Source organism: Manis javanica, chromosome 12, assembly GCF_040802235.1.
Source record: "Manis javanica isolate MJ-LG chromosome 12, MJ_LKY, whole genome shotgun sequence".
NCBI classification, from domain to species: Eukaryota; Metazoa; Chordata; class Mammalia; order Pholidota; family Manidae; genus Manis; species Manis javanica.
The window spans coordinates 2057169-2076178 of NC_133167.1; the positions used below are offsets into that span (position 1 = coordinate 2057169).

General features: G+C 51.4%; 1 protein-coding gene across 5 annotated transcripts in view; it reads right to left on the minus strand.

The window, feature by feature from the left end:
- TWIST2 (twist family bHLH transcription factor 2) overlaps nucleotides 1-12139 on the minus strand; it is a 48012-nt gene extending 35873 nt beyond the window's left edge. For 2 of the 5 annotated variants that reach the window (XR_012123402.1, XM_073217883.1), the window contains exon 1: nucleotides 11443-12136. Coding sequence is in view for 4 of the 5 variants with exons in the window: in XM_073217883.1 (XP_073073984.1) it covers nucleotides 11478-11960 (483 nt within the window). In the remaining variant the exon portion in view is untranslated. Of the gene's footprint in view, nucleotides 1-5716; nucleotides 6019-11442 lie in introns of those variants that run through there. The other 3 variants (XM_073217882.1, XM_073217884.1, XM_017676408.3) reach the window with 3 other exon arrangements.
- Nucleotides 12140-19010: the final 6871 nt, after the last annotated feature.

Below are 19010 nucleotides of genomic sequence, written 5' to 3' on the forward strand. Positions count from 1 at the left end.
GGGACAGCCACCCGGGTGTCCCTGCTGCGTTCCATCTGGGGTGGGGCCACACACTGCAGGCGATCTCTGCTGGACCGAGTGAGAGGGCTCCAGGGGACAGAATTCATGCAGCCCCTGGGTCCTCCAGGAAGCTTGATCTTCTATTAGCCTTGGCAGTGATATTCTAGGGAGAAGCTGACCGGGTAGACATTGTGGTGCCAGGCCCGACCTGATTCGGGAACAGCAAGAAGGACGGGGAGTTGGGGCAGGGGTCACTCTGTGCACCGTGCACCAAGGGCGACCTGGGCGGTGCTTCTGAAAGCCAGCTGGACAGTCAAAGACAGTGTGACTCTGTGTGTCCTTCCACACACCCTACCCAGACCGGAGCGCTGGCCCCTGTGTCCTACAGCATGTGGCACACATGTGGACGTGGCAGGGCCTCCACTTCAGTTACTAAGCAGAAGTGGCCAGACTGAGGAGCAGAGCGTCCCTTGGAAGGGCAAGCGTGCCACGCTGCTGGTGTGGGCGACATGGTCCACCTGCCCGGCGGCTGCGGGAGGAGCCCCTGCGGCGGTGCTTGATGGGGTTGAGGCAAGACACGTCTGCCTTGGGCAGGAGACCCAGGGTCTTGTCAGACCGACTGCCGGGCCAGGAGGGTAGGCGGGCAAGCAGGGTCCTGTCCTGCTGCCCCTACCCAGAGTTCTCTCTTGGCAGCTTTTGGGAGTCTTTCTCCCTCCCTCCCTCCCTGGCAGCTTCCTCTTTGGCAGGGGGTCAGAGGACCAGGAATGGGGCACAGCACCCACTCACCCAGTTTCCTTTGCTGCCAGCAACCTGCCCCTCCTGGCCAGGCTCCTTTTTATCTGCCCTGCATTCTGAGCCCTTCTGCCTGGATTCTCAAAACACAGTCCATGAGCCCAACACTATCTTCGGGGTTTCTGTAAGTGTCTCAAAAGGCTGACAGTGTTAACACCATAAAGGTGAAGATTTTAAAAAGAAACAGAAGTGAATCACAGCTGAAGAGCCACTCTCTGGCCTGATCCTCTCGGCCACGACCCAGGGACACAGGCGGCTCACTCAGCACGTGTGCAAAGGGTTAGCAGATCGGGGAGGGAAGGACAGAAAAAAGAGCGAAGGGGAGAAAAACCACCCAAGTGGCCCTGAATGATTTCGTACCACCTTCCTCCTGAGTCCCTCTCTGGGGACAGCACCCATGGTACCAGGCACACAGCTACCCCCTGCCCCTTGCTCCGTGCCCAGCCCTCAGCACGGCCCTGAAAAAGAAGAGGGACTCACTTAGAGGAGCAGCCGGGAACCACAGCTCTCACTGCTCAGGAATCACCCTGTACCTGGTGGCACACAGACCTTTGGAGGGTCCCTGACAACCCGTTCGCTGCTGGGCAGGATGGGCTGAATGCTCACGGGTCACCCCCACTGCAGGTGGGAAACGCTCTCCGCTGACGGGTGGGCCGCAAGCAGTGCAGAACCTGGGGCCGCTCCCTCTCTGTCCCCGTCCCCTAAAGTATGAGAGCTCAACCCCCTGTGCGGAGGTTGAGGGACACTGTGCGGAGGGACAGCGACACGCCACGGAAATCACAGGGGGGACAAAAGGTACAGTGTGTTATCAGAATTGAGGTACTTTTTTTTTTTAATGTATGGCTACGTTAGGAAATAGATTTTGAAAGGAAAATGCTTTTAGGCAGGCACAGCTCAGCTAGATGAGAATTTCCTGATAGGCAATGAATGGCGTGGATGAACTGGGTGACATCTGGGGAAAGCGGAGAGGACCTCCTGTCCCAACTCCTACTGGCGACCAGGGAGGCCCATGGTATGAGCCATAGAATGTTGGGGATTTGGGGTGGTAAAATACACAGGATATCAAATTTATCATTTAACCATTTTAAAACATACAATTCAGTGGAAGTAAGTGCACAATATTCACACTGTTGTGCAAACACCATCACTGTATGTTTCCAGAATTTTTCATCATCTGGAACAAAAATCCCACACCCATAGAAGAGCATGTCCCCAGCCCCTTCCCCGTCCCTGAGAGCCACTAATCCACTTTTGTCTATTCTGGACGCTTCATACAAATGGAGTCAAGCAATATTTGATCTTTTGTGTCTGACTTCTCTCAGTGAGCCCAGTGTTTTCAAGGTTCATCCATGTGTAGCATGAATCAGAACTCTGTCCCTTTGTGGGTGGACACTCCTCTGGTGTATGGCTACGTCACATTGTGCTTGCCCCTCCCTCACGGGGAGGTTAGACATCTGCACCATTGCCACCCCTTAGCTACCGTGAACAGTGCTGCCATAAACGGGCATGCACCAACTCCCGCTGGAGCACCTGCTTCCAGTTCTTTGGGGTGTACACCTAGGAAATGGCTGGCTCAGACTGGCTCTTAGACTTTTGATAGCTGCAGGGCTATCAGAAACTCACTCACCATTTCGTAGATAGGGAAACAGCCTCAGAGAGGCTATGCCTTGCCTAAGGTCCCACAGAACTGCAGGGCCAGAGCAGAAGTGTTCTCCAGCCCACATGCAACTTCATTCAAGTCTTACTTGGGACTGTTGGTGCCCTAGACACAAGACAACTGTTTGCCCAACAGATTAACTTGGGAAGCTAGCCTTCTCCCACAAAGGCAACGGCCTTCAGTTTCCAATTAAAATTTCCCCAAATAGAAAAACACCACATGGGAGAAGCTCGCTGAGAAAAAGAATGACATACGATTTATTTTGGAAACTGTGACTTCAATAAATCACAAAACCCACTGTGGAGTCACATTGATTACATATAGTCACGAACACTTATGAGCCCTTGGAATACAGGAATTGCCGTTTCACATTGTGAAGAATCAGGCAACGGGCCACCCAGGGACCAGAACCGTGTGCCGGCTTTGCTTTCTGCTCCGAGAGTTCCCTCTCCCTCTTTCTGGTTAGAAAGAGCAAAATTATGTAAATAACATTAAGCGATACTTGCTGTTAGCTTAAAAAAAATGTACAACACAAATTGATCGTTCACGACACTGGATCCAAGGATCTGCACTTTGACACCCTTCTGAGGACCGAGCCAGCATGAAGGGTGTCACCTGTGAATGTACCCCTTATCACGGTTCAAAGAGGGGCCGTTCTGGCAGAAGCATGCTTTACAGGGACTGTTTCCACTGCACTTGGAGGGGGCAGGCATGATCTTCTCTTATATCTACAGCTTTGAAAGCCAGTTGGAGGAAATAAATGCTGAGTTACCACCTCCTTTCATTAACCTCGGCGAATGCTGAGCCGTGCTGGGCTCACAAGAGCACATTCATCAGCCTGACCTGAAGGGGTGGGTCAGTGAGCAGCTCCAAGTCCATCTAGCCTGGAGGTTCAGGAAGGACAGGGCGGTGGGCGGCTATTTGCAACCAGCCAGCGGGTCCTTGTCTTTTGCTTCCCTCTGTTGTCACTGGAGGGTCCCTCCAAGTCACACAGGGGCACTTGAGCAGCCTGGGCCAGCGAAGCGCCCTCCTGCTAGTGGCCTTGCCTGTGTGAAGAGGCGGTGAGCACCCTGCCTGTAGGGTCCTATGCTCTCTTGGGCGGCCGAGCATCTAGTGATTGTGGCAGGCTCCACAGGCAGAGGCCACCTTGGGCACTGCTCTGATGCCTCTTACAGGGCGATGCTGACACCTGGGGAAAGGTGGGATGCTTGTTGAGTCTTCATGCGCCGGGAGGTTTCCTGCCTGGGCATCATTTCGGGAGCTCTGATGTGTTTTTCTGGGAAGACAGGCAGGGTGCTTATTCTGATAAACCACCGTCTTGTAGGTTCCTGAGAGGCCTGAGGGAGCATCTGCAGCAGGGGGTACACGCCACACACACACCAGGACCTTGTTTTCTTATTAAAGGGCCCCGGCCCCTCAACTACCCCATCCTGGGAGATTCCCCACACGTCACCTTCACTGTTTATCATACCCTCCCAAAAAAGTCACCTTTTTCATATTATAAATGCGAATGGTAGATTAATGTTTACCAAGTTTTTGGAGACATACAAGGAGATTAAATTGCTCAACAATGAAATTATATGACATTATTATTCATTTCTGAAAAGTAAAGGTGCACCTAGCATAATAACATCTGACATGAGAGTAGATATATCATAGTCCTCGCCTGTTGCTTACTGTTCAATTAAAAGACAGTCTCTATCTTCAAAAAAGGTCAAAAAGAGAGTTTGGGGATTGGCAGTAATTTAACATCCAGCAAAACAGCCTTACATTAACTCTGCCCTTAAAATTTTCACCACGTGGACTCTATTATGCCGAGGTAATTTCACAAGAGAGACCAGCACTGTGTGCACAGAGAACTACCTCGCCCCGCGGAAGACACCAGGGCGTGCCAGCCCTGGACACGCCACATGGCCCTGTGCAGCCTGGGAGGACGGCGTTTACAGAGAACACAGCCAGGAGAGGACACATCAGGTTTCCGAGGGCACGTATCTGCTTTGACGCATTTGTTCTAATGTCAATGGAACATCTTTCTTAGGAGATAGTAACGAACACTGGGGAAAGGGAGTCACTGAGCACACAGCTGGGGTGGGGGGTCCTGGGGGCACATCTGTTACCGAGCTGCACTGAACTTCAGGACCTCCAGAAATGCTCAACTCCGAGAATCCTGACAGTGTGTGATAGGGATCTGGGCTTTTCCCTCATTCTTTATTACTCACTATAATATGAAACCTTTATATATGGACCTCAGCTACTAACGATAATACTAAGATGAGATCTCAGTGAGAGAGGAAACATGAGAGTGTGTGCTGTGTGCGGGGCTGCTGGCGGCAGGGGGCCGGCTGGAGAAAAATGCTCACAAATCACAAAAATGCACAAAGGCTAGGATCTCCTTTTAGGTTCCCACCTGTGCACACAGATGGCAGGGAAGAGGAGAATCGTTGGCTGGGTGTATTCTGAAGAGTTGGACTAGTTCGTGGTTCGGAGCACACACACACACAGACACACACACACATAGGTAGTACACAGTTTGGAATGATTTGAATTCAGGAAAATTAATCTTCAGTGAAGATGTTGTTCATCAAATGAACTCAATTATGTAAAAGAGATGTGTTGATGCTCAACTTGAGAAAGAAAATAATGCCTTTTCCTCCCTCCTTTCCTTTCCAATTTGAGGTGATCGGGGCATTTCCCAGAGAAACGATACTTGCCTTGCTGCGTATGTGTCAAGGCGACCTCATCAGGAGCAGGTCTCAGATCCACACAAGCCTTGGGGACAGGACCCCGATGTTGCTGCCCCTGCCGGACAGCTTGCCCCACGGGTCAGATGTCTGAGACATGGACCCAGACCATGAGGTGACCTGTCCTTTCGCAGCCCAGGTCCGCCGCGTCAGTGAGGGAAATGGCTCTCGACTTCTGAGCCGTCTGCATTCCCTGTAGCCCAGATCTACCGAGAGGACTAAGATTAATGAAAGGAAATAGCAACTCAACATTTATTTCTAGATCTCAGGACTGAAAGGACACGCTGCCTGCTTGATTTCGCCTTACAGAATGTTAAATCAAAGTGGAACACACAAAGAAACCCACCGTGGCAGTGGAGTCAGAGCCTATAAACCCTGGCCTGTGTTTTCTTTCAGGGAGTTTGTTTATTTTACAAGCTGCACCCCCCCCCCCGGGAGCCCCCACTTGTCTCCAAAGCAGGCGAAAATCTCTTGAATCTTTTCTTTAGAAGAGGGACACATACTCATAGAGAATTTAACAGAAAGGCTAGTTTAGCATTTTATTTGTATAACAATAGAAACACAGCATTAACGAAAGCTGGGGTACTTTTTTCTCCATGGGACAGTCAGATGGAGGATCCCTACTCCTCCCCGTTCACAGCCAAAGGCCTGAAACCTGCCCTGCGTTGTCCTGTCCTGCGCGCTGCTCTGGAAAAGCCCTGGCTGTGACCTCACCATACACCGCAGCCACAGGCTTGGGTTTGATGTTCGGCCACCATCAAAGGGTTAATCAAAATCAAGGCTGGTGCCCACATCTTCCCTGTCAGTCACACACAGCTCTGCACATCCCTAGAAACAAATGGGAATGTCCATCAAATCAGAGAGTGAGAAATTGGAACCGAACGCCAGCCATTACTAAATTTACAATTTCCCCCCAAAAGAAGCAGATGGCTACTTTTTTAAGGCTGAATGTGAGCTAAAAAGAAAAAGCATTTTCCATAATAACTGAATTCGGTAACTGAAAGCTCTTTCGGTTCAACCCTGTCCTTCTTGTAACTGATGGGGAAATTTTGGTCTAAAGAAAGGAAGGATATGCCCAATTTTAAAGGCATTGATCTTAGGATTTGAGATGTAAAATTACAGTTCTACAGGAGAGACGTCATGAGAAGCTGGGATATCTGAATCTTTCCTGGTCAAATAACAGAGGAAAATGATATCATGTTGGGATAGGGAGTGAGAACACGCAGCCTCAACAGACACCCTGCACGCAGCTCGGCCACAGTCTTTCTCACACATGATCACAGGCCCAGGTTATTCTGAACAATACAGTCATGGATAACATAATACAGATATTCGAAGTGTGTAAAACACTGTTGTGGGTTCAAAATGACTCTATTTTCAACTAACCACTAAAAATTTCTCTCATGTTGGAATAGAATTACATGCTGGCTCTCCCAGTTTCTGACCCCAGCCTACTTCTAACATGACGGCCGTTCCTGATCACGGAAGAAAAGTCCCACTGTGCTCCGGTTTACATCAGCACGAAAATCACATCGTTAATGTCACTGTATCTCATTCCAAAATAAACATTAAATTAAGGCACATTTAATGTAACTCAGTTGCATTCAAAGGTTTACTACTGAACCAAAACACAAAGTATGTTCCTAGGACAAACGAATATTCATTTAAAATAGCCATGACCAAGTTTAGGATTGATATCTTTCTCTCTCTGTACGGTTCTACACTTCTTGGTGAATGATTTTCATAAATCTTGGCTTTAGAGTTGTGTGTGTCTACGTGTGTTTCATGTAAGTCAGTATAGATTTAGTCTCTTAAAAGTAAATACATCACTTTCAGGTAAATAATTTCTAAAATTTCTCTGAGAAAAATATTTTCTTTATTAGCAGAGGGATAACTGCATCAATTGGTATTTCTCCTCTCAGCTTACAGGGATTCTACTCTTTAAGAACTGTAAGCAACTGCCTTTAATTAACTAATTAATATATACTAGAAATATGTTGAGATTCCTCATATTGTAAAAACAATGGAAATGACATCAAGGATCAAGGGGGAAAAAGTGGGTTTTGGTTTAAAGCACATTTTCAGTTTATTACCCTCAGATAAGGTGTAATAATTCCTCATATAATTTGTTCATTTGAACATAGAATTTTTAAAAATTCTTGGGCAGCGGGGGATGGCCAGAGAAGAAATGCTTGTCTGAAAACAGTACAATCTTCAGAATATTTTCCTTTTAAATTTTTTATTTTGAGATCATTGTAGATTCCTATGAAGTCTTAATAAATAATACACAGAGAATTCCATTATACTCCTTGCTCAGTGTACCCCAGTGGTAAATCTTGCAAAACTATAATGCAATGATTACCACCCGGGAAACTGACATGGCACAACCTCAGACCTCATTCAGATTTTACCAGTTTTACATGCAGGCACACATGCAGGCACATGTATGCATTTCTGTATTTTTCATCCTATGCAATTTTATCACATGTGCAGACCCAGGAGCCCACATGGAGCATCTTCGTGTTTCCTGTTTTTAGTGTTTCGTGTTGGCTTTCCTTTTGAACGCATTCATGCCTGTATCTCTTAGAGCCCATGTCTTCTTTACGGCGTTCTGTTTCTTGGCTACAGTAACTTATTCATCCCTTCTTTGAATTTTATTGCCTTCTTCGTGAGCTCTTTGCTAGTGGAGAACTTTGTATTTGGTTTGCTTTTTGCAGCACATTTATCCTTTCCCAGGAAAAGACACAAACATAAACAGACATTCCAGCATGCATTCACAGGGTTTTTAAAGACACCAGTGAGAATAGATTAATATAAATACTAAGCTTAAAAACTGTCATAAAAGCTCAGCCTTTAAAATTGGCTTATTAAAATATTTGTTTTTTTTAAAGCCCAGATTTAAACTAAAGTTACGAGTTACAGTGCTCTGCTCCGAAAGAGTTTACTTTATGCTCTTTTTGCCAGGCAAAAGGAATCTGGCATTCACGCTGTCTACCCAGAATACAGTGAAGCAAGAATGATGAAAACTCAATTATTTTAGGCTCAGTCTTGTCTGAAAATAGTACCATCTTCAGAAAATCTCAACTAAGTTTTTAAAATGACCCCAAACAGCCACTCTCGAAGTCCCATCCCTGCAGCCCCCACCATGGCCAGATGGGTAGCAAGACTTCCTTTATGCAAGGACGAAAGAATTGCAGATATTTAAGGGAGCAATACCCACACAACAGAGGTCAGCTCCCTTCGCTCACTTTATCGATGGGTATTTTATAACAAAACATTGCTTATATTTCAGATGGCTGGGTCTTTCATTCTACTCTGACCAATCAAAAGTTCTCCTGGGATTCGCATTTCTCTTCTCCACAGTAATTAATTTTCTATGAAGACCAGTTAGCATTCTGAGTACAGCAGTTAACAAGTACCTCCAAGCAGTGAGTTCTCAGGAAGGAGGACAAAGGGTTCATATACTCCACAGTGAGGTCATATATACTCTGTTCTCTAAAGTCTAAAATTTCTCACAAAAATTAAAAGTTTGTTGAACACAGTAACCTACTGAAAATCTGTGCATACTGCACAAGTTAGAGAAGATTTTTTTTAAAGGGTAAAGCAGAGAATAGGAAGAATGTCCTGTAAGTAATGTCATCCCCGCCACCTTCCAAGCCAGGTGCCTGTGACCCTGCTTCTAAGGCTCAGGCTTTCAATGAGAACCCTGAAAACTCCATCTGAGATTTTCTGATTAGATGAACCCAGCTGACTGTCCAAAGACACCTGATTTATTGTCTATTTGTGTTTTTAAATACTAGGCCAAAGAAGAAAGTCAAGATAAATATTAGCACCAGCCCTACTCCACCATTTCCTGTGTCTCTCTTTATATCAGGGGCAATTAGGGTTTTCATTGTTGTTGTTCCACTGGCACAGCTTTTTTCATACATGTGAAAACATCTCACATTAGACATTAAAATCACATACAATTACTGAAAGGTCTAGAAATTCTTTGCAGATATATATATATATAACTAATGCTTCCTTAATATGTCACAATTAAACAACAAATACCATTTAGCAACATTTTCAGGAAATCAAACCCATTATGGCTGTATTTATACTCACAGAGACTAATGGGTTTAAAACAAAAAGAATATCAAAATATTTGCCTGACCTCCTTGGTTAAGTAAAAACAAGGTGTGTCCAGACTCATCAATGTATCAAGAATTTCCATATATCCCTAGTTTTCTTGTACAAAGTGGGTATCTATCTACCTAGAGAAACTGGTTTATCGGAACTAGTCAGTTACATTCAAGTATATAAAAATAATCAAGCCCCCATATAGAACATTTTCTCTAGAGCTGAATGCGTCATGTTACATTTTAAGAGCTCTTCCCAAAAAAGCCTCAATGCTTGTCATTTATTATAAGTACTAGCTTTTATTTTTATATAATCTTTAATTGTGGTCTATGACTGATTCTCTAAGTTTTAGGAATGTAATTATTTTAAATAAATTTTAAATAATCCTACTAAATTTTGCTTTAAGGTAGTATTTCCTGGTATTTGTCTTCAATAATTTTCTGGAGGGAAGTCTTAATGATAATTCTGTTGACATTTTCCTTAAACAAAGCTGTATGTGTATGTTTTAAAAAGATGACATTCCTCATCTGTTTGTTCTTATTTCAGATGTGCTGTAAACTATGGATGGTATAAATGGTAAATGGTATTAACTAATGGAAGCTCATAATTTAGGCAGCAAAACCCAGAATTAATGTATTATCCCACTGTAGCATTTTAGTACTCCGCCAATCCAAACTTTCTTTCCTAGAGAAATATGTGATTGAGACACTTTCCATCTGTTTTTGACAAAGACAGGAGAAGAGTCCCATAAGTTATTCTCTGCTAAAAATTCTTTTCTAAAAAACCTATGGAACAATCGCTATCTTAGGGAGCTGTTTCACCAAAAGAATTTCCAGCGGTACAAATAAAAAAAAAAAAAGTAAGCCACCTGTGCTACATCAGCCTTTTGTGGCCAATAGCAAAAACATTTGTGGATATGAAAGAACCACATTAAAAGAAAGAAAGAAAGAAATAGGTATGTTTGGGAGGTTGGGCGGCTGCATGCTCTTGATTAATCTAAATTCCTGCTGTGTCACATAGAGACTTTTATAAAAACATTGCAAGATTAGCAAGAAACTAAAGTAAACTAAGTAGGAAGGATTTTTATGCCCCCTGCCCCAAATCTGTACCTTTCCATCCCGGAGAGCGCTTTAGGCGGGAGATGCCCGCTGCCTCACGGGGCATCCTGGAAAGGGCGGCGCCTCCGCAGTTAGGGCTTCGAAGGTGTCTGGTGAAAGGGGGCGGGTGCGGGGCACCCCGAGCGCTCTTCCAGAGGAATCCAGAACTTTAATGCTCCGGCAGCTGCGTATCCTTTGCCTCTCCGCACAGGGGCCGGTCCGCACCGCCTCCCTTTCCCCGCAAACCTGTTTCCCAGCCAGGACCCCTCGCTGCACGCAGGGCGGGCAGAGCCCCCACCCAGACTCTCCAGGTTCAAGGCTGGCTCTCAGCTCCAGGGCCGCTCCACCTGCCTGCGGGCAGCGGAGTCTGCCCCCGCCGGCCTCGGCTCTGTTTCCCGCGCTCCAGGCGCAAGGCGGTCCCGGCTCTGGGCTGCGCCGGCCCCGGAGCCGCGGGCGCAGGGCAGAGTCCTCCCGCCCACCCCAGGCAAACCCGGTCGCCGGCCCGCACCCCTGCGCCTACGAGCCGTCCAGGGCACCGACGGCAGGGCTCTCGAAGCCGGGACGCCCGGCACGAGCAGCCGGCCAGAACGGGTGACCGCACGACGAAGCGCTCTGCTGCTCCCGGGAGGGGCGCGAGGCCACAGCCCCGCACCACCCGGCTCGGCAGCTGCCCGGGCGGCCTCCGCTCCGAGGAACGCAAAGGCATTTGGTTCCCCTCTCTCGGCGCCTGGCCTGCTCCAGGCGGTTCTCCTGATGCCCGCTCCCCGACGGTCACCCACTACCCCCAGGAACACCATGGACCGAAAAGGCACTGTCACCAGCCCGCCCGTTCCCAACTGACACCCTGCAGGGAAGCTTGCAAATGGCCCCAAGGGGGCCCCTGGGCCACGGAACTTCCCATCCCCTCCCTATCTGTGGCTAGAAGGCAAAGCGCACCCATCCTCGCCACCGCGACCGCGGGGCCCCCACGAGGACGGATACGCCTGCCGCCCGCCCCCCGCAGCGGAGGGCGTCCGTCGCGCGCAGCACCTACCCTGGCGCGCGGGTCCAGACACGGGTGGCGCGGCGCTAGTGCGAGGCGGACATGGACCACGCGCCCTCCATGCGCCACACGGAGAAGGCGTAGCTGAGGCGCTCGTGGGCCACGTAGCTGCAGCTGGTCATCTTATTGTCCATCTCGTCGCTCTGCAGGACCTGGTAGAGGAAGTCTATGTACCTGGCGGCCAGCTTGAGCGTCTGGATCTTGCTGAGCTTGTCCGAGGGCAGCGTGGGGATGATCTTGCGCAACGCCGCGAAGGCCTCGTTGAGCGACTGGGTGCGCTGGCGCTCGCGCACGTTGGCCAGGATGCGCTGGCTCTGCAGCTCCTCGAAGGACTGCGCGCTCGGGCTGCCTTTCTTGCCGCGCTTGCCGGGGGTCGGGCTGCCATCTTCGCTCGACTTCTTGCTGTAGCGCCGCTTCCGGCCGAAGCGCTTCGGCTGCCGCTCCAGCTCCTCCTCGCTGGTGCCCAGGCTGTCCACGGGGGACACGGGCGAGCTGGAGCCCCCCTCCATGACGCCCGCCCGGCGCGCGTGGGGCTGGGGGCGCCGAGCGCGCGCCGCTGGCCGAGCCCGCGGTCGCCGAGCACACGCTCCCCGAGCTGCTCGAAAGGCTCTGATTTCAAGGCCGGCTTGTGCAAAACCGAGGTCTCCGGGAGAGGAAGTTATTGTAACTTTTTTGGAAACTCTAGCCGGGCTGGGTTGCTAAATAGTTGTCAGGAGCGAGGGCGGCGCGCTGATTGGCCGCCGCGGCCGGGGGCAGGACAAGTTCTGGAGCCTTCGCCGGCCGCCCCCGCCCCCCGGCGCGGCACTTTCAGTTTTGGCTCCCCGGTCGGCTCCGGCCGCTGCGGGCACCCGGCAGGCTGGCCTTCGCTCCCCCTCCCCGGGATCGGGCCACTCTCCGGCCTCCGCGCGCCCTGGGCTCTGCCCACCCAGCTTTGTCGGCTCCTAACCTGGAGATCGAGCCCCGCTGGGCTGCGGGCTGTCTCCCGGGGCACCAGGGGCGCGGGAGGCGAGTCTTACCCTAGATGCGCTCCCAGGAGGTGAGGACGCGGCGGGGAGCCTCCGGAGGCTCCCGGGCCTGTGTGCTCCTCGGATGCCCAGGACGCGCAGTGAGTCCTGGGCTGGGGGACCTGCGCGGGCAGGGGTCCTGGCGCGCCGACAGCGGGCATGCGGACTCAGGAGTCTCCTTGGAGACGCAGCTCCACGCGCACACGCCACGGGGATCCTTGGAGACGCGCCCGCTCTGCCCAGGCCTCCAGTCGGGAACCGTTTCTCACCCCAGGCTGCTGGGGAGCCCCGGTCGCGACGGCCTTCGCAGACCCTAAGTGCCTTAAAACCTCAGCGCCACAGCAAGCCTCTGCGCCCGGTGCCGCCGCGTCCACCTGCCCGGCCGTGCCCGTGGTGCTGGCAGCAGGACGCCGGCGCCGCTAGGCCCTTGGTGCCGGATCCCAGCCTCTGTTCGCGCTGCGGGGAGATGCGCGGCCCCGCCGGCAGCTCAGCAGGAAGGCGCGCGGCGGCGGGAGCGTGGGGCCTAGCCTCGGCGGGCGGCACCGTGGACCCCGGCCCCGCGCCATCTGGACGCCGAGCGCGGGCGCGTTTGAAGTGGTTCGGGGGGCTCTTTGTTCGCCAGGCCGCTCTGGCTCGGGGCCTGGAGGTGGTTTACGGCTTTGATGCCTTTGAACCTATTCCCAGGTGACCCGGGCTCAATTAGGCCCGGGCCCGAGCCGGGCCGTCAGGCAGGCCGCGTGATCGAGGGCGGGCCGGGCCCTTTTATTGACGCTGAACTCGGGCCTGCGCAGCGCCCGGCTTCCGCGGCTTCTCGGGCCACCCCGGGCGGCTCCAGGGGACCTTCCCCGGCGGGCACCGGGGCTCCGCAGAGCCCCAGGGAGGGAAGGCCTCGCGCGCCCGAGCGGCGGGCCTCGCTATCCCGGGACTAAGGGTCCCCGGAGCCTCCACGTCCAGCCCCACCCCGCAGGCCCGAGGTTTACACCGCGCAGCCAAGTAGCTTTCCACATCTTTTTCTGGAAACTGCGGAAATAAAAATGTAAGAAACGAGCGCGAGAGGAGCCCGATGCCCCGCCGTCCAGTCCGCGCTGGGGCGCAGCCCCTCCTGGGCTTCGCGCGTCGCCCAGGCCTGCTCCTACCCGGACCCGCCTTTGCGCGGGATTTGCTGCTCTTTTACCGACTCCCTGCGTCACTCATGTGAGGGAGTCCGAGGCCCCGGACCCTGTTTCCAGCCCAGCGCAAATGAGTGGCATCCGCCGCCCCAGACCCGGAGAGCCTTCAGCGGGGAGGGAGCCTGCCTCGGAGCCGGCCCACCCCGCTGCCGCTCCTGCTGATGGGCGTAGGAACGCTCCCTGGCAGTCAGGCCTGAGAGCCACTCACCTGCCCTGCCACCGGAGTAACCCCGGTAGGGGGGTGTCCGACTCAGAGCAGGGACCCGGTGTCGGAGGCGCACATAACATAGAGGCAAGAGTCTCCTTTAAAAAAAAAATCCCCTTGAAAATCGCTCAAGAAGGCACATGGCCAGCCGCGGTGATAATGATTCTGACTTTGCAAATCTAATGTTACCTGCAACAAGGTTCCTCCCGTGGTAGGGGGGGGTGCCGGGGGAGGTGCCCACTGGCCTTCTCATCATCCTCATACTGTTCCCTCCCGAGGGCCAGGGGGTGGCAGGCTAAAATGGCCTTGCTCAGACCGTGGCAGCCCTGGTCTGCGAGGTGCACTCTGTGGGATGTGGGAGACAGAGCACCGTGCCTTCTGCCACATCCTCGCCAGGCCGGGGTTAGAGATGGTTGGTGTTCCTCTGCAGTGGTGTCTGGTCACTGGGTGCCTGGAGGCAGGGCATGAGGGCCCATTTTCTGCAGCGAGCCCAGCAGGGGTGGCAGGCCTGAGAGGGGGCAGCATGCGGTGGGGGCAGCTCCTCGCTTCCAGGGTGATTCTGGGGGTCACTGTTTTCCTGGTGCCGGGAAGCAGCATCTCTGATTCTACAGTACAGCTTGGAAGTCAGCTCTGCCGAGACCCTATTTACTCAGCTACACAGCAAATCCATCAGACCCTCTAATAGGTTGTTTCCTGCACCAAGCAGCAAGCATGGGCCCTGTTCTCCCCAGCAGAGCCGTGACTGGGACCCCCACACTCTGGCCTGATCTGGAAGGTGGACGGTAGGCCTCACCCTGAGATGTGGGCTTTCTTGACATTAACATTTGTTTGTAATGTGGGACTGACATCGGCTTTATAAATGCCTTTAAGATCTAGTCAAAGTTGTTCTTGCAACAAGCTCATGTTAGGGTTTTTTTTTTTCACTTAGAACATATACCACATTTTAGTTGAGAAACAACAGTGGAAAGATCAATGATGACATAAACAGAAAGGGGGCCAGAGCAGGGCTTGGGGCAGAAGCCAGGCTCCCCGCCATGAACCCTGTTTTGGTAGATTTGACTTTGGAATCATGCACATTTTACATAATCAAAAAAATTTAAATCAAAATGAGAAAAAAATCCCCAAATGTCAGAGGCAAAATCAGACAAATGTACCTAATTTTTGTACCATCTTAGTGGTTTCACCATACAGACAGGAAAAATTTAAGATAGCTATACACACAGTAATTTGACTATACACCCCTACATGGGAGATATTGTAAGGCCAAAAAGAATGGCAAAAGGCTTACCCTGTTTTCCACATTCCACAATGTTTCTAGTAACAATATTGCTACAGTCATTCTAAAACTGTAAGGGAAAGAAAAGTTATTATGTTTAAGTCTTGGAGAATTGATTTCCAGCCAAAAGAAAAAGAAATAGAAATACAAAATGAAAGAAGTTAGGTAAGACCATGTCATTCTAAATCTGTTGGAAATATCAGTATGAACTCACTGTGTAGTTTCTCTCAAACAGTGTATTTCTGTTCTTAACTACTGGAAAAAACTAGATCCAGTGGCAGTGAACACCAGATTTTGGTATCTCTTTGAAGAAGTGATCAACTTAAGACCAACTTAAGATACATGTACAAGATAAGCCTGCAGCATCATGTTATGCCAGAAAGCCAGGAAGAGACCAGTGACCACTGGGGTCACATCAGAAGGACTCAGGAATGAACCTGAAGGTGTCTCCACAGGCCAAACGTGGCACAAGGTGAGTGTCAGTAAGAACAATCACTGCGGTGGACGAAGACACATCAGATGGTAAAAATCCACGAGTGTATCATGCCAATCAAATAAAAACGTTATTGACCACCTGTGGCTGATGGTAGGAAATTGACTCAAGATTCCAAAAATTGGTAAATCAAGGAAAAGAATCAAGAGTGTAACCAGCCTCTCTTATCACATAATACTGCAAAGTAACGTAAGAGTTGCTAAGAATATGGATGGCTCTGCTGATGCATGCCAGCCAGTAGATGGAGTTGAACAGTTAGACTGCCTCACCATTTTGCAAACCTCATCCGTGCCAATGAGTGTTGCGAGAGAGACATGCCCCTGGTGGCAGGACCCAGCCCCATCTATGAAGGATTCCTGCCAGCTCACCTAACCCAGGACGTGGCAGCCAGTCCCAGGAAATCCTGGGCACACCACTCACATGGCTAAGCTGCATCAAGGTGATGCAATCAGATCTAGCCCTTCTCTGAGCCCCAAAAGGCCTCATTTCACACGGAGGAGGAGCCTGTCTTTACCATGACCTGTGAGGCCAGTCCAACCTGGCAGTGATATTGCCTTATTCTGCTCTGCCTGCCTGCCCTAGGACACTGGCTTCCCGCTCCTGTCAGCGGGCCTCCCAGCCCCTTCCCCACACAGTGCAGGTGCCCATACATGAACCTGCCTGGAACTTTCTGCTGCCCAGATAGCCATGTGACTTCCTCACATCCTTCCAGTCTGTCTCAGGTATTGACCATCACATGACGAACCAACCACCTGCGTATTTACAAACACCGCCTGTTTCATTTGCTCACGGGGGCGTAGGGCAGCCCTCTGGATTGCATCCACCCGTGTGTTGTTTTAGTCAGTCCTGCCTGGTGTCACTATGTACCTGCCATCACCCTGTGGCTCTAAGATGGCCTCAGTTACAGCTGTGGCGGTGGGTAGGCTCCCGGCAAGGGCACCTCAGCTCTGCTGCATGTGTCTTCTCCAGCAAGCTAGCTTAGGCCCACTCCCATGTGGTCCCAACCACAGCCCAAAGAGAACGAGCCCCCTTGCGCAGCGCCTCCAACTTGGACCAGATTTGCAATGTCCCCTGGGCTAACGTCAGTCCCATAGCCAAGCCCAGCATTAAAACATTGATTGGCAGCTCTGTGTGTGTGTGTGTGTGTGTGTGTGTGTGTGTGTGCGCGCGCGTGCACGTGCATGCTTGTCCATCTTTTCATTGTGGCTGCCTGCTGTCTCTAGGGAACAATTCTTCCACCTGCTTCGGGGCATCAGCCCAGGTTCCAGGGTCCTGGGCACCAAGGGAGGAAGAGGTGTGGGCAGGGCTCTCACCATTCAGAATGCCGACTTTCACACAGCTGCCCTGTTTTCAGGTCAGGCCCTCGCATCTCTGGGCGCTGCCTGGTACCACCCCTCACCCCACCCACCATCTGAATGGTTTCTGACTCAAATTCTCCAGAGTACCTCCCACTCTCCTTCCAGGGTTGGGGGAGGGCTAGCACCTGGCCTCTTGGGGTGAGGGAGGGGACCTGGAAGATGGCTTGACATTGGTTGAGGGGTGGGGGTCTTCTGCACCCAGACGAGCCGGCTTGCTCCCCAGTGGTAGCCCCCGGCCTGCTCTGTCTTCTGTGCCCTGCCCTAGCCACCGAGTCGCTCCCCACCTCCTGCAGCCTCCACCCACCTTCCTGAGCACGCCTGCTGTCCCCTCCTCTCCTGTTTTCCTGGAGATCTTGGTTGTTGCCTTTTGGTTCCTCTAGTCCAATTTTAGGTGGATTTGAGGAGGGAGCAGAGATAAATGCATAGGTGCAAGCCATCCTTTCTAATTGGAAGTTGCTCAAAATCAATGGTTTAAAAGCTAAAATGCAAGTGCAGAAATAGCAGGCTTTGGAGGTGACTCTGCGCTCTCCCTCCTTACCGCGGAAGGCTGCAGGTAAACCCAGGAGCCAGCTTGCCCTGTGATCTCCTCTGTGTCCGCAACTCTCAGGGGCAGCCATTCATTTCGGATCCCTCAGGGTAGGTGATCCAGTAGCCAGCAGCGCCCTGGGGCCAGAAGCGAGACCCCACCACCGGGAGGACTGGGGCCACAGGCTGTGGAAGCCCCGGCCCCTCTCCTTTTCTGTCCCACTGAGAGGCGCTCAGGTACCAGGTGGTGCTGAGGACCCTGAAAGGCTGTCCTGGTCCCTCTGGGAAGGTCTCACTTCTCAGGAGCTGCCCGACTGAGGGGACTGGCAAGGTCATCATCCAGTGTTGTTCTCGGGTGGCCGGATTTAGTTTTTTAGCTTACCTTTAATTCATGAATCAGGAAAGCACATTTTCTCCCCTCCCCAGCACCCCCTGAAAGAAATGCGAATCCTGATCACCCAGATGGGAACCTCATTTCCATCATTTAATATAAATTGGGTATATGTTTGCTCAAGTAGCTCCTTGCCCAAGTTCTCACTGTCCTGCACTGTTTTCTTTTAATCCTCAAATTTTCTACTCCCATCTTCTGCCTTCTCCTCCCTACCCCTCACCCCCACCCAGCCTCTACTCTTCAAACTCCGCACTTTCAACTGGAGGCCAGCAGATGACTCTGGTTGGTGGGGAGATAATAGGACTCGCAATTATGCTCTAATAAAAAACACACTTTTTGCACAGTGTGGGAAGAAATTAATTAAAGATAAAAGATTGTGAATACAGTGCCTTTTAATTAATTATCACTATGTGTTTAAAACTGTGCTGAGAAGTAGATTAGGAGCCACATAAACAGATAAATCACAGTGCAGCCCAGTGAGGGGTGGAGTAGTTATGAACCCAGACTGAGGACTGAATGGAGAGCCCAGCAGTTTTGGGGTGCTGGAAAAGACGTTAGCAAAGGGTAAGTCTACCATGTCTACCATCTGTGGGGGTGGGGAACAGCATTCAGAGGAAGAGAAGAGAATGTGTCGAGACCAGAGGCATTTGTGTCCCCTCAATGGGGGACCCCTGTGGCTGGAAGGGTCAGATTCTCGGTAGCCAGCACTGTCTTGGTTGCAGGCAGTACAAATTCAAGCTGAGCCTGCTTACCAGAAAAGGAATCTGTTGGCCCACTGCTGAGGGAGCTCAGGCTAGGCTGGCTTCAGGTCCAGCTGGATCCAGGAGTTCTCACGACAGGCATTCCTCTTCTCCCACTCTCTCTTGGGGCTAGGGGCCTCCCCTTTGTGTCTGAGGATGACAGGCATGACACTCCAGGGCCACCCTTCTGGGATGGCACCAAAATCACGTGAGTCCCCCTCTTGCTCCAGCACAGAAGTCAAGTCAGGCACGGGACCCCAACTGGCTGGTCCTCTGCCATGTGGGCGGAACCTGGGGGCCAACGAACCAACCAGGTTTGTGTGGGTCATGGTGGGAGACCACCAAAAGAGTGGGGGGGCATCCTGAGCAGGGGGGCTCCCTCTGGGAGAGAGGCTGGG